General features: G+C 40.8%; 1 protein-coding gene across 1 annotated transcript in view; it reads right to left on the reverse strand.

Annotated features, from left to right (window-relative positions):
* Positions 1-11,831: 11,831 nt before the first annotated feature.
* LGR5 (leucine rich repeat containing G protein-coupled receptor 5) overlaps positions 11,832-16,214 on the reverse strand; it is an 88,935-nt gene continuing 84,552 nt past the window's right edge. The window contains exons 17-18 of the mRNA XM_066549962.1: positions 14,613-14,696; positions 11,832-12,926 (exon numbers count right to left, since the gene is read on the reverse strand). Coding sequence (XP_066406059.1) covers positions 11,836-12,926; positions 14,613-14,696 — 1,175 coding nt within the window. The 3' untranslated portion in view covers positions 11,832-11,835. The remainder of the gene's footprint in view (positions 12,927-14,612; positions 14,697-16,214) is intronic.

The following is a 16,214-nucleotide window of genomic DNA, read 5'->3' on the forward strand; positions in this document are numbered from 1 at the left end:
GCAAAGTCAGCTGCAGTACTGACCATCTCTTTGACTTCTCCAGCACACTTTCTAATGTCCCACCTGCTGTATGATTTTGGAATCATGAACTGTAAGACATCAATAGATTCAAGACATCCCTGTCCTACCTTCAGCCTTCCAAATACTCTGGGTTTAAAGCTTACCTTTTTGGATAGCTGAAGAAAACAGGAATATAGGCCTTTCACGAGTAATACACAGATGTGAATAACAGTGTCAATACACTTAGTTTCCTTGATTTCCTGACCATTCTTCTGTATGGATATGGGAGTCCTTTGCACATGATTTCTTAGCCACTGCTTTCCCAGATCTGCTTGGCTGGGGTCTGGTTTTTTTGCCTTTGACTTTCCTGATGTAATTTTCCTCGTGCTGCTGATGAGATCCTTTGCTCTTATAACACTGGAGTCCTTTGATCAGTTTATCAATGGATCTATTCTCTGATTGTTTCCTTTCTGCATGCAAAAGATTTTGCTGTGACTTGCAACCACCTTGCTGATCAAGGATGCTGTTTCAGACTGGAAAACCATTGAAGCTGAAGGGCTTCCATTGCCAGCCTTTTGTCCATCTCCACCACCACCAAGGCTGAAGAGGCTGGAAAGGTGCCTTCTGCCAGAATTCCTCAAATTTGCACAGGGAATTTTCTCAAACTGTCCTATAGAATATTAATCCCAATATTTCCGGGTGGGATGTGCCTGGCCTCGTCTAACCCTTGCTGCTGGGCCAAAGGCGGCAGCTGTGGTGTTTCACCTCAGAGATGCCTTTGGCTGGCTGGATGCTGCAGCTGGGCACTCGCAACAAATCCAGGCATAGTAGAAACTCAGTTTACCTCTGGTGGAAAAGGTTCAGGCGACGGTGAAGAGAAAAAGGAGAGCAATTCTATCGTAGAGTTTTAATCCAGAGTTTTATTCCAGGATGACAGACCTCTGAATCTTGTAACAGCTCCCAACAGAATCCAGACCGCGTGGTCCCGTCTCCTTTTAAGCCCCGGGGACAGGGAGAGGGGAAGGGACAGGTGAGCCCCCAACCAGGTGTGAGGAGGGGAAGGCTCAAGGGACAAAGACACTTGGACAGGCCAATGAGCCTGGACCTGAGGGGCATCTTTTGAGCTTCTGCCAACCACACCACGACCCTGCTGGAATGTTAAGATTGATGGACAGCTCTCAGCAGGAGGGCAAAGGGGGAGGGAAAAGGAGAGGTTGGCACACCTGGGGGGTTGGGATAGGTGAAACAGGAAATGGCATCACACTGCAACACTGTCCCTCTGAGCCTTTCAGAAAAGGGAGGACTCTCTGACCAGAAACTGTGGAGGAGCGTTTCCCAGTGGCAGCGAGGCACACTTGGCACATGGTGGCACTAAGTGCCTGGCAAAAAAAGGCTGATGTTCTCCATCCACCCTGACCGCCCACGACCTCAGAGCTACTGATGCAAGAGGCAAAAGGCTGAGTATTGCAGAGCAACACAAAGTGAGAAATCTAAGCTTCCAGTAGGATGTCTGGGAATACTCTCTTAGCAAGTGTCTTCCTCTGTCTGTCATCTGTCCTGCGAATTCTGCTTCTGGTCATATTACACCCTCAAATCCCTCGGGGAAGCTTTTCCTGGAGTGTTTTCTCATGTCTCCCTTGCAAATAAAGCCAGGGCACATTTCTGCTACCTTAATAGAAGATCTATGACATTTATTGAAAATCTCACTCACATTTTAAAAATACATTATTTTTAGAAGGTGATGGCTTACTTTTTAGTCTGGATCCTTCTTCTGAATCTTTTAATGGCTGGTTAACATCACATTGGCAGCCTAAACTTCCGAGCCATAAAAAGTGAAACTTTAAAATTTTTTCCTTATGACAGAGGTATTTGGGGTAGAAAATCTGAATGACACAAAAGGAGAAATTTGCCAGGGAGCTCTAAGGGAGAAATAGAGCTGAACAATCTTTTTCTAATTATTGTAATAAGAGTGCCATTATCAGAAATGCTCTGTGCTCTATTGGGAAAGAGAGCTATGCTAATAGGAAACAAAGATATTTGATCCTTCATAGATCAAAGCACTTTTAAGGTGCTGCTGTCATTATGAAAGGCTCTTGGTGTAAGAATGGTACTTAGTGGACAATAGCTCTATTGTTTGTCATTAAAAAAAAAAAATAAAAATCAGACCTAATGTTTTATTTATGAGGGCCCAGATTTGAAGAGAAGTGCTTCACTCTACCATAAAGCAGCAGCTTTTAGGACTATGCTGTAATTCACTGCCTACAAACGTGAGAAATTCCACTGTGCAAATAGGAATATTTGGTATGGGAATAAACACTTGCCGAAATCCACTGAAGTGAGAAATCCCTTGGAAAGCTTCTGAATTCTATGCTGCAAAGGTCTGTGGGCTTTTTTACCCAATTTTCTTCTTTCTCTTTATGCTCACTTGTGTTCAGGATATAGCTCTGAGAGCTTCCAACTAGGCTTTCGCTTTTTGTGTTTTTGCAGTGCTTAGAGCAGTCAGATTCTGGTCTGAAACCAAAGCTCCAAAGGGCTCTCCTAACACATAGAATAATAAAAGAAGAGAGAAACTGATACTGAGAACTGATACTGAGTTCATCTATGGCTCACAAAATGGATTTCTCACTGTTAAATCCTCTGGGGGTTGGGGGGAAATTGCTTAAAGACATGGAAAGTCCTACATACACCCATAGTCAACATAGACCCACAGTCTCGTACAAAGAATAGTGTCAAGAGAATGGGAAAGAGAGATATTTTTTTAAAGGAAAACCAATCAATTTTTGTAGGTAGAAAAGCAGTATTCAGGAATAGAAACTAAACTATAAATACTGATATTTTACTTTGACCTGTATTTAATTTCTGTCCAAACTGGTATTACCTATTCCTATTTAAGTGGAGTGAATAGAAGTGTAAAGCTATTTGAATTTTGAATAGTCTGTCAGTTCACCAAACCTAACACTTGATGAACCCAATAAAACACAATTATTTATTGTTTTGTTTGCTTTGTACTGTTTCTGTAATACCAATAAAAGGTGTAGTACAATCCTCCCCTGTGTCCAGCACACGGGGCCGTACACAGTCTGCCCACTGTCATTTTGGTTTCTCTTTGCTGCTTTTTTGAATGGGAAATTTGATGATTATGAGATTTTCTTAAGTGCTTTTGCTCCAGCATCTTCAAAGCTCTTTTCTTGTGTTTTTTTCCCATAAAAGAAACTCAATCTCTATACAACCTCTCTATGTTTGCTCTCCTAAAGATGGGCAAACTTATGTTAAATGCTTTGCTTGTGGTACTTTTAAGCCCAGAGCAATGAGGGCTCATGACTTTCAGTTGCAAAGCAGCTTGTTTTGTTTCAGGAAGCCACGTAGGCTGCTTTCAGTTCCAGAGGTGGCATTTCCTGAGGCAGATATTTTGGCACCACTCTCTGCACAGACAGAAAGCTCTTACTGGAGAGCTTGGGCTGCAGAGCTGGGGCACTTTCTCTGAAGAAAACTCCAAAAGAATATTTTTCTGATATGAAGTCTCTATTTTTCTAAGGTAATTGCACAAGCTTTCTGACCCATGGTGATCCTCCAGAGTTTCCAGTCTGCTCTGACTTCACCTCCTGCCAAGTGAAAGTGTATTTTTCTCTGGCAGAGCACATTGACTCCTTGACTTTGTGGCAATGAACACATGCCAAACCCTGCTGTCACTGTTCCTAGCTTCCATCCTGTCTGCTTTATTGCCTTATTTCAGCTCAGCAAGAATGTCACTGTCCCCTAGAGACGTATTCTTCAATATCTTAGGACTTGGTGTCTTTAGCTCTCCAAGTCCTCCAGAACAGGATGGAGAAGGTCTCCTGGGTGGCCAAGTTGAGCAGGACTGTGTATCCAGGAGAGTACAGGCTTTTCCATAATATGTCCTGTTGTCCAAACCTACCAAAAAACACAGAAAAAACACAAACTCCAGCAAAACCCCTCTAACAAAAAACCCATGGGAAATTCCAACAATTTGAACAATTTGGAGGATTATCTGCACACTGGGATGAATATATATCAAATAAAGCAAATTTCCTCATACTTTGCATTCACAGTAAGGCATTCTGTTATGTCAGGAAACTGTTTTCCCACTTCATGCATTAAAATGTTATGCTGCAATCCACTCCATGGGTTTAGGGGAATGTTGTTGGATTCACTCTGGATGGTGCACAGAAGAAGCAACAAAATTCTCAGGAGGTTGAATAACAAGAATTTGCTTGAAAACTTTAGAACATTAAGGCAGACTAAGGTACTTGTCACATTTTAAAACCAGATCCAGACAAAGTAATGAATTTCACAAAATTTAGCTTTGAAAACTTAAGTGTAGCCACCTTTAACTTACCCAGACATAACAAGGCACTTACTGAGGCACTGACTACAAGTTTTTAGTCTGGCTTACAATATATTTTGAGAAGAAGTTGGGAGAAGAAAGGGAGAAAAAGAGAAAGTAGAGAGAAGAAAAAGAAAGGAGAAAGGTATACAGTCACCATTCTTGGATGCAGTGATGAGATTTGATTCTTGCAATTTAGATCTCTGCTGGTCGAGGTGATGGTGGCAGCCTTGGTCTGCCTGGGGGAAGCCCATGAAACACAAAGTCCAGTGTGTTAATATATGCTCAGGCTCAGTGGGAATGCCCAGGTACCTCCTCTGACAGGGCAGATTTACACTGTCTGATGCAACACTGTGGATCATGTGGCACTTCAGGGATCTTTGATGGTTTATGACACCTTCTAAGATATGACACCTGCCTCTCACATCAGCACAGTTGAACCAATTATACCCCATCACAAGGGATGAACCTTTAGACCTACCTGTAAATGTCCCAGTGTCTCCCTCAGAGGTAAGTTTTACACCTGAGCCAGTTACATAATGTAAGATTCTGGGATGATAAAAAGCACTATCCCATCTCCCAAGATCTGCTTCTTCTCTTCCCTTATCTGGCTCAAACCCCTGTTTGTAGCCTCTGGTGGAGGGTGTGCATCCCCTCTGCACCTGGGCTCTTCCCTTGCATGTCTTTGTCAGCAAAGCCCCTGCTGCTTTTGCAAATGGCCAATTGTTTGAGCCATTCACCACCAGCATTTCAGTGTCTCACTCTGAAGCACTGATTTCATATTCCAGAATTCATTCTCTCACCACACAAAGCTCTCTGGAGTTCATTTTCATAGTCAGCCAGTAAAGAGGCCTAGAAGGACTTCCCAGAGGGCTGTGGTACTTCCTATGAGAGATGAAACACCTGTTTTGAGTAGAACAGTCTCCCCTATTACTTTTTTCTTAGAAGGCTGAGAGAGCTCCTTCCTCCAGGAATAGGTTAGTTGATGAATGGGAAATGCTGAGCATAACTGCAGTGACCTCTATAGATAGTCCTGAGAAGCTGTTGTTATGTATGGAACTGAATTAATAACTGCAGACACCTGTCTAAACAGTGATTGCATGTAGAGAATGACACCAGATGCAGAAGGAGATGCTTGAAACTTCCTTCAAGAATTAGTTTTGGAGTCCTGAGACCTTCAAGACTGCCTGCAGAAGACTCTGGTATGTGCATGCATAAAACTTAGTGGAAGTATTTAGATTCACAGATGAACAGTTTTCCTCTTGTAAGCAAAGCATATTTTTTACTTGACAAGTGGAAGTAAAGGTGACAAGTTGCCACCTGTGAAAAAATTAAATAGGGATTTTAAGTGGACTCTTTGTCTGTGGCTAAGTTTTTTAGAAATCCTGGCTATGGGCCAGCTCTCAAGAGGAATATTCTTAATGTTTGTTTTCTCTTATGACTGAGATTGGATCTTTAGATAATTTTGAAAATGCCACAACAAGTTTTTTTTATGGAGAGAACATAATCATGTTTCCTTTATCTCCGGAGTCACTGGAGCACAAGTCTGTGATTCTCATTATATGAACAAGATGTTCCTAATGTTGATACTGCCTTTTCTTTCCAGTATATTTGCCAGGGTTAGGTATAACACATGGGATCTCTTCTGCTTTGTATATTAGCATGGGTAAATTTCCATTTTCCTTTAAAATTTCTAATCACATGTAGCTGGGATTCTGTTCAAGCAAAGACATATAAAGTGTTCAATCAGTTTTCTAGGCTTAGCTTCACATTATTTTTCACAATAACATTGTTGCAGAAGGACAGACTAATCCCTTGTTTGGAACATGGTAATGAAAGAGAACATGAGATGTTAATTATGGCTGGTGGAGACCCTGGTCCCTCCCTTGCTGGTGGAAGCAGTACAGCTCTCCTGGAGTTTGAGAGCTGTCTTCTGCAGCACCTGAGCATCTGCACAATTACTCTGCTTCATGGATCTGGAAAGAATTTTCTGACACACTGCTGCTGTTGTGATCCAATTTCTGTTTTTATATTGTCAGCTTTTTGTATCCATGTTCTTTCTCTTCTGTCTCCACTACCTTGTCTTCCAGTGTCTTCCTAAGGAAAACATTACTTTTACTACATTTTAAATTATTTGAGTCCTTCTTAAGTGTTTGATCAATGAAATTTTCAGCAGCTTACCTTTCATATAGCACCCTAAACTATGACAGAGAAATGTCTGATTATTATATTTTTATATATTTTTATATCTATTAAATATTTTTATATTTATACAGTTTTACACAACAGTCAGAGGAAAACAGTGGTGCCCCCAATAAGCCAAAATTCCTGTTACAGGTGATTTGGATAGGAGATAGTCTGGTACTTTACATGGTAGCAGCTTTCTCACTGTCTAGTATACATAGGGTCACTACTACTGTCTAGTACATGTAGGTCACAGAGGGATGAAGCAAATATGGAGCAGCAGCAACAGCAAGGACTGCACAAGTGGCTGGTCTCCATTTGAGATCAATTATGATCACCAGATTAGTCAGGGAAATTCTCCTCTCTTTTGGGGGCAGAGACTGAAGCTGCATGCCCACCTGGTACAGCACTGCTTATGTGGTGTTATTCTCTGTGCTTCTCTGCTGGTGTCTGCTAAGGCTTGGCCTTTATCCCATCCATTATTTTACAGGTGATCCCACCTTCTTTATGGCTTTCACTGTATCTCTGACTGGCTCTTTTTTTCTTGGCCATCTGCAACTTCTCTGGGGACTGAGTTCCCAAATAGAACTCAGTGATCTATCTAGTGAGCCTGAGTAGAGGCATTCTATGTCTGGCCTCCCTAAATAACCCATTGCACAAGCCTGCAGTAAACTCTCCTTCAGTTGTTACTGCAGAGAAAACTACAGGTCTGTGGATGAGAGCTTCCAGGGAGAAGTCCCCTGTGCATGTGTGCTGGCACATTGCTCAGAACACTGAAGCTGTGACCTCAGGCACTACTGCTCACTATTTGGTACATAGTTAATAAAAGTCTTTCTTCCACATATCAAGATTATAACCACAGTGCCTGTTTTTCCCTTCTGCATCGAGGCTTTCATCAACCAGCTCATTCTTCCTTTGTAGGTATTCTCTTTCTCTTCATTATTCAAGTTGTACTATCTTCCTCCTAAAATAATGCAATTTCATTCTTCTTCCTTATGGTTCCTGTATTGTTTACACTGTCTAGTGCACACTTGCATGTGAAATTATCTTTACTTGCTTGTTTTCTCACCATTTCTATGTCCTTAGCCATCACAACACTTCCATCTTTTTGTATCCACTCTGAGCTCCCCATTCTTCACAAAATTCCATCATGCTTCTTAACATCTCATAAATATTCATAAATATCTCATAAAATTCCACCCATTTGCATCCTGTCTCCTGAAGGCCTCTGTCCTCCCTGAGTTATGCATTCCCCTATGCTCTTTGTCATACTTCTGGTTTTTGCTCCTAAAGATAATTAATGACTTATTCCCATTCTCTGTTGGTCCTGTCCTATCCCAATAAGACTATTATAAAACTCACCCAACAAACGTACTTCTTCTGCACAGGCCCTTCTGGCTGGAATGACCTTCCCCAAAGTAGCCTCATCTATCCTGAGAACCTCCATGCTAGTGTAAAATCCATTTAAATAAAGGAGAATTCTACTTTCTTTTTAAAAAATCTTTATAATTCATTACTTGCCATATGAATTCCTGACTAAACAATTGCTTTCTGAGAGTTTTTGCTTAATTGGCATTTTACTTCTTTCTTTCAAGTAGTTCATAGGAATGACCCACAATCCCCATCTCCAAAAACCAAGCAGGTGTAACTGTTGCATGCTGCAGTCTCTCTTAACAAGAATGCATGCACTGTTCCACCTGTTCTTGTTGCCTACCAAGTGACAACAAGCTGTGCTCAGCTGCTGCCTGCCTTTAATTCAACTGAGCTGGAAGTTCTGGTGCAGCCTGAGCAACCTCTCTCAAGCCCCACCTATCATTTGCCCTCAGCACCTGCATCCATTTCAGACCTGATGGAGCTGCTGTCCCCTGTCACATATCAGATGAGCCCTGCCAGCTCTTTGGTTATCCCCTCACTGGCTTCACCTGCCAGATTAGGGGTTGGAGAGAAAATAAGGAATGATGTGGGAGAATTTGCTGTCTTATTAGAAGCAGCAGGATTAGAAGTGGAGCTGAATTGCACCTCTCTTGTGTAGGGTCTGCAGGTTGTGGGTAACTTGTACCTGACCTGAGGCACACCCTTGTCACACGGCTGGAGGTGCTGGTGTCACCTGTGGCAATTGTGAGAGGTCACTAGCGAGGCACAGCACCATGCACAGGGAGTGGGATCTGCTCATAAGGGTCTGTGAGGGAAGTTTTGGTAATAGATTTAGTCTGTGTTGAAATGAAACACTACTATTCTTTTTTTTCCTACACTATTTTTTTCTTTTTTTCTTTTTCTTTTTTTTTTTTTTTTTATGGCACACAACCTGTAATTTATATTTTGTCAAGAATTTCAGACACCTAGGGAGGTTAGTGTAAGTATTACAATAAATTGGAAAGGATTAATTGAGAAAGCACACCATTTTGTGAGGTGTTAGGTCGTGATTAAATGCTCTTTACTGTGTAGTCACATTTTATTACAACTTACATATGTTCAGAACACTGATAGAAAAGAAAGCATGTCACCTATTTACAATCACTACACATTTACATTATATTATTTACAGATAATGAATCTAGTAAACTATATGAGCAGAAAGTATAGCAAATATCAATATGAAACTGTACAGGGCTTAATCTCATGTCCTTTACTGTAGTTGCATTTCACTGTAATAATAAATACAGTTCTATATTTACACATTTTACTTTAAAAATCTGTTAAATGAATTTTAACAATTTCAAGTTAAAAATATCTGATCAAAATATTTCAAACATGCTTATAAAAATAAGTCACAAAGCCTTTAGGACCTTCTGCAAGCTAGAAAAGCTCTGATAAAAGAAGATTTTTTTAACTAGCCTTCAGAATTACAACATTATTTTGCTTCTCAAATTTCTTTACAAACTTCTTAAATATAGCAAGCTGAAAGGAACCTCACTGACATTAAGCAGAGCAGCACAGATGGACCCCAGTTAAATTAAAGCTAAGTAAACATGGTAATAGGTATTGTGCAATGGTTGACTGATCCTCTGTTTAATCCAAAGTGGTTTCAGGCATAGTTTCTGCAGCTGTGTGCTGCACTGCTTCAAAAGCCACAAGAGATAAAGGATTAAGATAAGTACCCAGCTGACTTTATCATACATAATTTCAGAATTGGTTCATTTTTTTTTTTCCTGAAGGATGAACATGTCAGCCAAAGTCAACTGATGCCATCTGTAACTGCAAAACTAAAAATATGCCAGTGTGAATGGACAAGAAAATTAAGGCATTTGCACTGTTGGCAGCAAATTCTTCATTGTGAAAATCCATTCTTGGAGTCCCAGGTAGTTTTATGTACAGGAACAGATGAACAACAGAGATCATCTGTAACAGATTACCTTAATTGCTGGGCCTAGCCTAACCTTCCTAATGTTAAAAAATTGGTCTCATTCACCTGGAGGCTGAGTGGCCATTAACTGAGCAGTGAATACTGGGCTATTAAATGTTACTCCCCAGGGAGCTCTTTTTAACAACAACAAAAATAGGTAAGTTTGTGTATTTTTCTGTCTCAAACGATCAGCTTACTTAAGCAAAAGCTGCCAGCTCTGAGAAAACAATACTGGGATATCCCCTGACGGCTTGGATGAGGTCAAAGAATTATATTCTAGGTGGCTTTGTTGTCTGAGATATTTTAACAGTAGACTTGGCAAGGACTGAAGTCTCTTCTTTCTAACTAGGATGCTTCTGATGTGTAAACATACATGCCTTGATTCAGCAAAGTATTAACAGGTTTAAAGTCAGAGAATTCTGTTAATCTAATCAAGCGTTTTCCTAAACTAAAGCCATCAGAAGTCCCTGGATTTCAACAGCTGCTCCAGTATCTTTTTGGCAATACATCCAATATGAATTTAGAAATTTTTGGTGACAGTAATTTCACAAGCTAATGACCATCTCTATCAACAATTTTCACCTTTATTTCTATGCTGCATGCCCCTAATGTCAATTTCCACTTAAGCATACCAGAGTCTCCTCTCAGATGAGTAGTCCTCTGCCTTCAAACTTCTGTATCCCAGAAGTAGCTACTTATAAACTGTGATAAAATCATCTATTTCTTAAGTTCTTTTAAATTTATGATATTCATATCCTTTCCAATTTCACAATGTTCTTTACAACATGTGAATGCAATAAGTGTTTGCAATATCCCAGGAGTGCTTGCATCAGTGCTAAGAACACAGATCACACAACCTCTTCACTCCTACTTGATATTGCCTTGGCTAAGGATATTGGCTATCCTTATCCAAAAGGACATGGTGACCTCTAAACCTTCAACTGACTAGTGACTAAGAACTAGCAGCTTTCTTGAATCACTATTTCATGAGACAGAGATCATGCCATGAGCAGGATTACAGTTTTTGTTCCTAGACAAATTACCTTAAATTAACGTTTCTGTCTGAGTGCCTTTGGTGTCCTTTGAAAGTTCTCAGCATGCCAATTTTTTATATTGATGACTTCCTCTGTAGTATTTCCACCTTCTGATTAAACTAATCATCTGTCAATTTTATCTTCAGTAATTCTGGGAGTAATTCTACTGGCATGAAAGCAATTCAGGACCAAACTGTTCAGAACCTCATTAGAAAAATACCCATGTGACAATGTCTTGCCATTTACAATTACATTTTAAATGCTTGACAGGATTTTGATTAACTTCTTTCACATCATGTTAATTTTTTAGCTTTTGCTGACAATCAAAAATGTTTTGTCAAGTTAGATGACTTCCAAAATCCAAACCCAGTGCCAGTTAAACCATTTAATCAGCTTTATCAAACATGAACTTCATTAAAGGTATTCGGCAGAAACGTTTATGGCTTGAACAGGACTACTCTTCCATTTAGATACCTTGCTGAACAAATGCCATACACAAATGCTTAGAAAAAACAATCATGGCACTGAAAAACTGTAATTAAAACCAAATTGCAATAAACAGGAAAAAAATAACCCAACCCTGAAAACATCAGGTGATGCTTTGAAAAAATATTACAACTTTAATATGCTATTTTTGTTCTTGAGCAACTGATGCCCTTTCTGAGTAGTGCTACTTTAAAAGAGAGCAGCTGACATAACTGCACAAACTTTACCAGCTTTCATTTCTCCTCTTCATCCCAGCATTTCAGGAGCAGGCTGAGCAGGCTCAAGTATTGGATTTTCAGCCTGCCTCAAGTTTTGTCATTGTCTGTTTTCTGAGGTGTGTCATAATAATTTAGAGGCACTCTACACTCGTATGCACACATTCACACTTACTTTTGGGATTAAAAATTTTGTAAACAGAGGTATTTTCTGTACTGTTTCTGCAACTAGCGACAGGGAACAAATGCGACTGACGAAAGACTGCAGCCTTCTGTCATTTGATAAGAGGGTGGCATTAGGGAACTGCTGGTGGGCATATCATATGATATGCTGGCACTTGTGAAGGTTACCAATGCCTGTGTTGAGTCACAAGATTGTTTTTCTATGTCTTCTGAATTCACAGAGATCAGACTGGCATGTTTTGATCTCCTCCATATCAAAGTTTGCTTTCGCAGACTTCCCAAATCCTCCTTAAAATGTGGATTGAAAAGTATATAAAGCAGTGGGTTTAGGCATGCTGGCAGTGGGACAATCACTAGAAGTATTGACTTAATCACTTCTGGGCTGATAAAAGTGAGGTTTAGTAAGGAGGAAAAAGATAAGAAGGCCACAGGGCAATAAAGAATGCAATTAGTAAAAAGTAGCAAGGCTATATGTTTGACCATAGAGCAATCCCAAATGTTGTCTAGTTCTCCCTTTTCTAAACTGCAGTAGAGCTTTGTATAAGCAACAGTCATTACCAGAAAGCAAAGGGAGTTCAGCAATACCAGTGCTACCATGTAGCCCATAGCAGTGGACTCTCCAAAGGGGAGTGGCAAACAAAGCGGAGAAACCCCATAATCACTTCCAGTGAGAAGGGGTATCACGGCAATGATTAGTGCCAACATGAAGCAAAAGGAAATGGCAATTTTTATGCTAGCAGTGGAGGATTTTGTTTCAAACTTTGTAGCATGCTTTGCAGAGAATGCACGTTCGAGTGCAGCTAGGGTAAGGAGGAATATGGAAGCCTCTGAAGCAAAAATGGAGAGAAGGCCAGTTATTTGGCAACCAATTCCACTTTCCCATTGTGCTCCGTACTGAGCAAAGCTACCAAAAGTGGATGCATCCACGCCGGCCAGTACCCCGCTGGCCAGGCCCATCAGGGCATTTACAATGGCCATTAAACCAATCAAGAGCTTTATGGAGGACATATACAATGGAGACCTGAAAACTGTAGCAGACACCAGTGCATTACAAATAAAGGTCAAACCCACTATGGTCCACACTCCAATTCTGATCAGCCAGCTACCAAACAGATGGTCACATGGTTTGAAGGGACCTGAAATGCCAAAATAAAAAGGGTAAGGGAAGCCCATGTAAACAAAAAAACACTTGTGCTTTCTACGACCCTAAAGCTCATGCTTCTTGCAGATTCTCAGTCCAGCCAAAGAGTGAGTTTTAGTATAAAAAGGGAGCTGGAAATTCACTCTTTCTCTGGAGAAATCTGAGACCTTGATTACTTGCTGCTAAATGTGTGATGCATATTGCATTAGTGGTGCACATGAGTCTTTGTCCTTCATCACAGTAGCTTTTGTGCCTGGCAGTACTACTGCAATGTGAATGTCAAATCTTGCAGTTTCAAGAAATGCTGTGATATTTGTCAGTGTGTGAAAAAAGCTGAAAATGTTACCTCTAACTAAATTAAAACAGGTTCCTGATGAGTCCTGGTGATGTAATGGATATGGGGAGATGCACTTTGGCTACCTCATAACATGTCATTACACAGTCCAAGAAAATTGTGTAATTGTCCAAGAAAATTGTGTCTCTCTTTGCATTTGGGAGTGCTGCCTTTTTGGATCTCCTGTGTCTAAAGACAGGTCATTATGACTGAAGCTTGCTGAACATTTGAAGTACTCTCTGTATACTGAGGTGCATATGCTGTTTGGTTGAAGCTGAAGAATGCTCTGCAGCCAAAGAAACATTACATGTCTTGGTATGAGCCAGCTAGGCAAGCCCCTCACAGTGGCCTGTGCTTTTCCATGAAGACATAAACCCTGCAGCTGAAATGACCTCCCTATAACTACAGCTGTGGCCATTAAGTAAGCATAAGGATCTATTGCATCTATTGCAATTAAGCATTAAGTAAGCATAAGGGTTTACTTGCATCTATTGCAAGTTTTTCTAAGATACTATTTGAAAAATCCAAGCTAAAATTTCTGTCAGGTCTGGCGATAACTTACCTTGAAGACAGAAATGTTTTAATGAACTCAGAACTTATCTTGAGGCCATTAGGGAATATGTGACAGTCAAACAACTCTATTCTTTGACTTCCTGCCTTTCTATTCCTCTTTATATAACTTAAAAAACTTTGCTATTAGTTGCTGTTGCAAACAAGAATCGTGGCTTAAAATGAATGCTGAAGTACAAGTTGTCACTTGGGGTTTTTTGTTGATGTTTCACAATGAAAGAATGGCTAGTGATATGGCTCAGTGTTTGCTGAACATCAAACAATCAAAACTTATGACCATGACATTCTACGAAGACAATAACAGTGTGCTGGGTGTCCTTTGTGAGGGACTGTGCACACCAATGCAGTAGTGATTGGTATTTCCTAGACATAGACCTAAACTGTGTGTTGTTCAAGCTGCTGATGTGTAAAATAACTCTGTGATGTTCAGAAGAATTACTTCAGCTTTGCAAAAGACTGAGAGAGCAAAGATTCCGCTGCCTTTATCATCTGTATGTTAGTAGGAGAGTCTTTCTCATTTTCTTGATTGGGTATCAGTTCTGGTGAAAAGGGGCCCAGAGCTTGGTGACTGGGCAAAGCTTGCTACACTCATAGTAGCTGAATAGTTTTGTAGAATTCAATGCAAAACTGTATATTACAGTGCTATGTGTTTGTATTGCACTCATCAAATTACTGCACATCATGTGGCTGTCCTAGTACCTGATGCACAGTTTGTTCTGCATCTCAAACATCTACTAACACTGTCCTTGAATTCCTATCTGTCTGGCAGTTTCATACCTGGAGAGGGTGAGCATTGCACTGAATGATGAGATTTCAAATCTTCTTCAAAGTCAAGAAAAAAGTCCTCAAAATCACGTTCATCTATTGGGGGGAGAAAAACCCAGAATTGTTACTGCAATTTTCAGGAAAAGCTTTTTTAGTAAAAGTTGCAAAAATGCCTATGGTATTTAAGGTCTGGTCTTATCTCTTTCCCTGCTGAATCGTGAGCAGAAGCAGACATATGTCTACTTGGTTTTGAATTAATGTACTCAGGATTATTTTCTGTAAAAATAATAATGTACAGGTACATGATTATTCTCTATTGCCTAATTTCAGTGTGATGACTGCCTAGGAAGGAGTTTAAAATATGAATTCTGCTGTTGTGCCATACTACTAAGAATTGTCAAGCACTCTGTGTTTCTTTTGTCATCACTAGCACATATTCTTTGCTCTACTCTTGTTGAACTCTGAGACTTACTGGTTTGCAGGGGCAGAGACAGCACAGAAAGCAACAGGGCGGTGTCAATGTATGTGTGCCCCTATGTAACAGATCTAGTAACAGACTTGGTGCTGAAGGGGAAGAAAAATGCAGTAGTCTCGTGTTCTGCAGAACAAATGCCCTCTCTGGCAATCCTGGTTATGTGCGTAGACTGGGGAACAAGAGGCTTGAGAGCAGCCCTGCAGAAAGGGACCAGGGCGTAATGGACCATGGCAAGTTGAACACGAGTCAGCAGTGCCCTGGCAGCCAGGAGGGCCAGCCCTGTCCTGGGCTGCATCAGGCACAGCATCACAGCCAGGCAAGGGAGGGGATTTTCCTGCTCTGCTCTGCTCTGCACTGGGGCAGCCTCACCTCAAGTGCTGGGGGCAGTTCTGGGTGCCACAATATCAGAAAGATATAAAGCTGAAGATATTAGAGATCTTCCAAAGGAGGGCCACGAGGATGGTGAAGGGCCTTGAGGGGAAGGTGTATGAGGAGCTGAGGTCACTTGGTCTGTTCAGCCTCAAGAAGAGGAGACTGAGGGGAGACCTCATTGTGTCTGCAACATCCTCACAAGGGGAGGCAGAGGTGCAGGTACCAAACTCTTCCTCTCATGACCAGGGACAGGACTCAAGGAAATGACATGAAGCTGAGCCATGTGTAGGTTGGATATAAAGAAAAGGTTTTTCACTCAGAGCACTGGAAGAGGCTCCAAAGGTAAATGGTCACAGCACCAAGCCTGCCAGAGATCAAGAAGTGTTTGAAGAATGCTCTCAGGCACATGGAGTGATTACTGGGGCTGTCCTGCACATGGTCAGGAGCTGAACTGGATGGTCCTTGTGGGTCCCTTCTAATTCAGCATATTCTATGATTCTATAAGACAATATGCCAAAGTAGCCACATATTTTGGCTATTACTCATCCTGAAGTCTCTGGGTAAGCCTAGGATATGTTCCATTTTGAGGCTTGCAAGAAACTACATCTTTGCTGGCCTGATCTTGTATGGAGTTACATACCAGCTGATCTACCCTGTCTCTCATATAAAGGGAAGATTTAATTTACTACATTATTATAGCTATTATTTGGATGAAAAGATGAGTTGCATAAGAAAGTGAGATTTTTGAATGGCAGACCTAAAATAAT

The sequence above is a fragment of the Molothrus aeneus genome, chromosome 5 (assembly GCF_037042795.1).
Source record: "Molothrus aeneus isolate 106 chromosome 5, BPBGC_Maene_1.0, whole genome shotgun sequence".
Lineage (NCBI taxonomy): Eukaryota > Metazoa > Chordata > Aves > Passeriformes > Icteridae > Molothrus > Molothrus aeneus.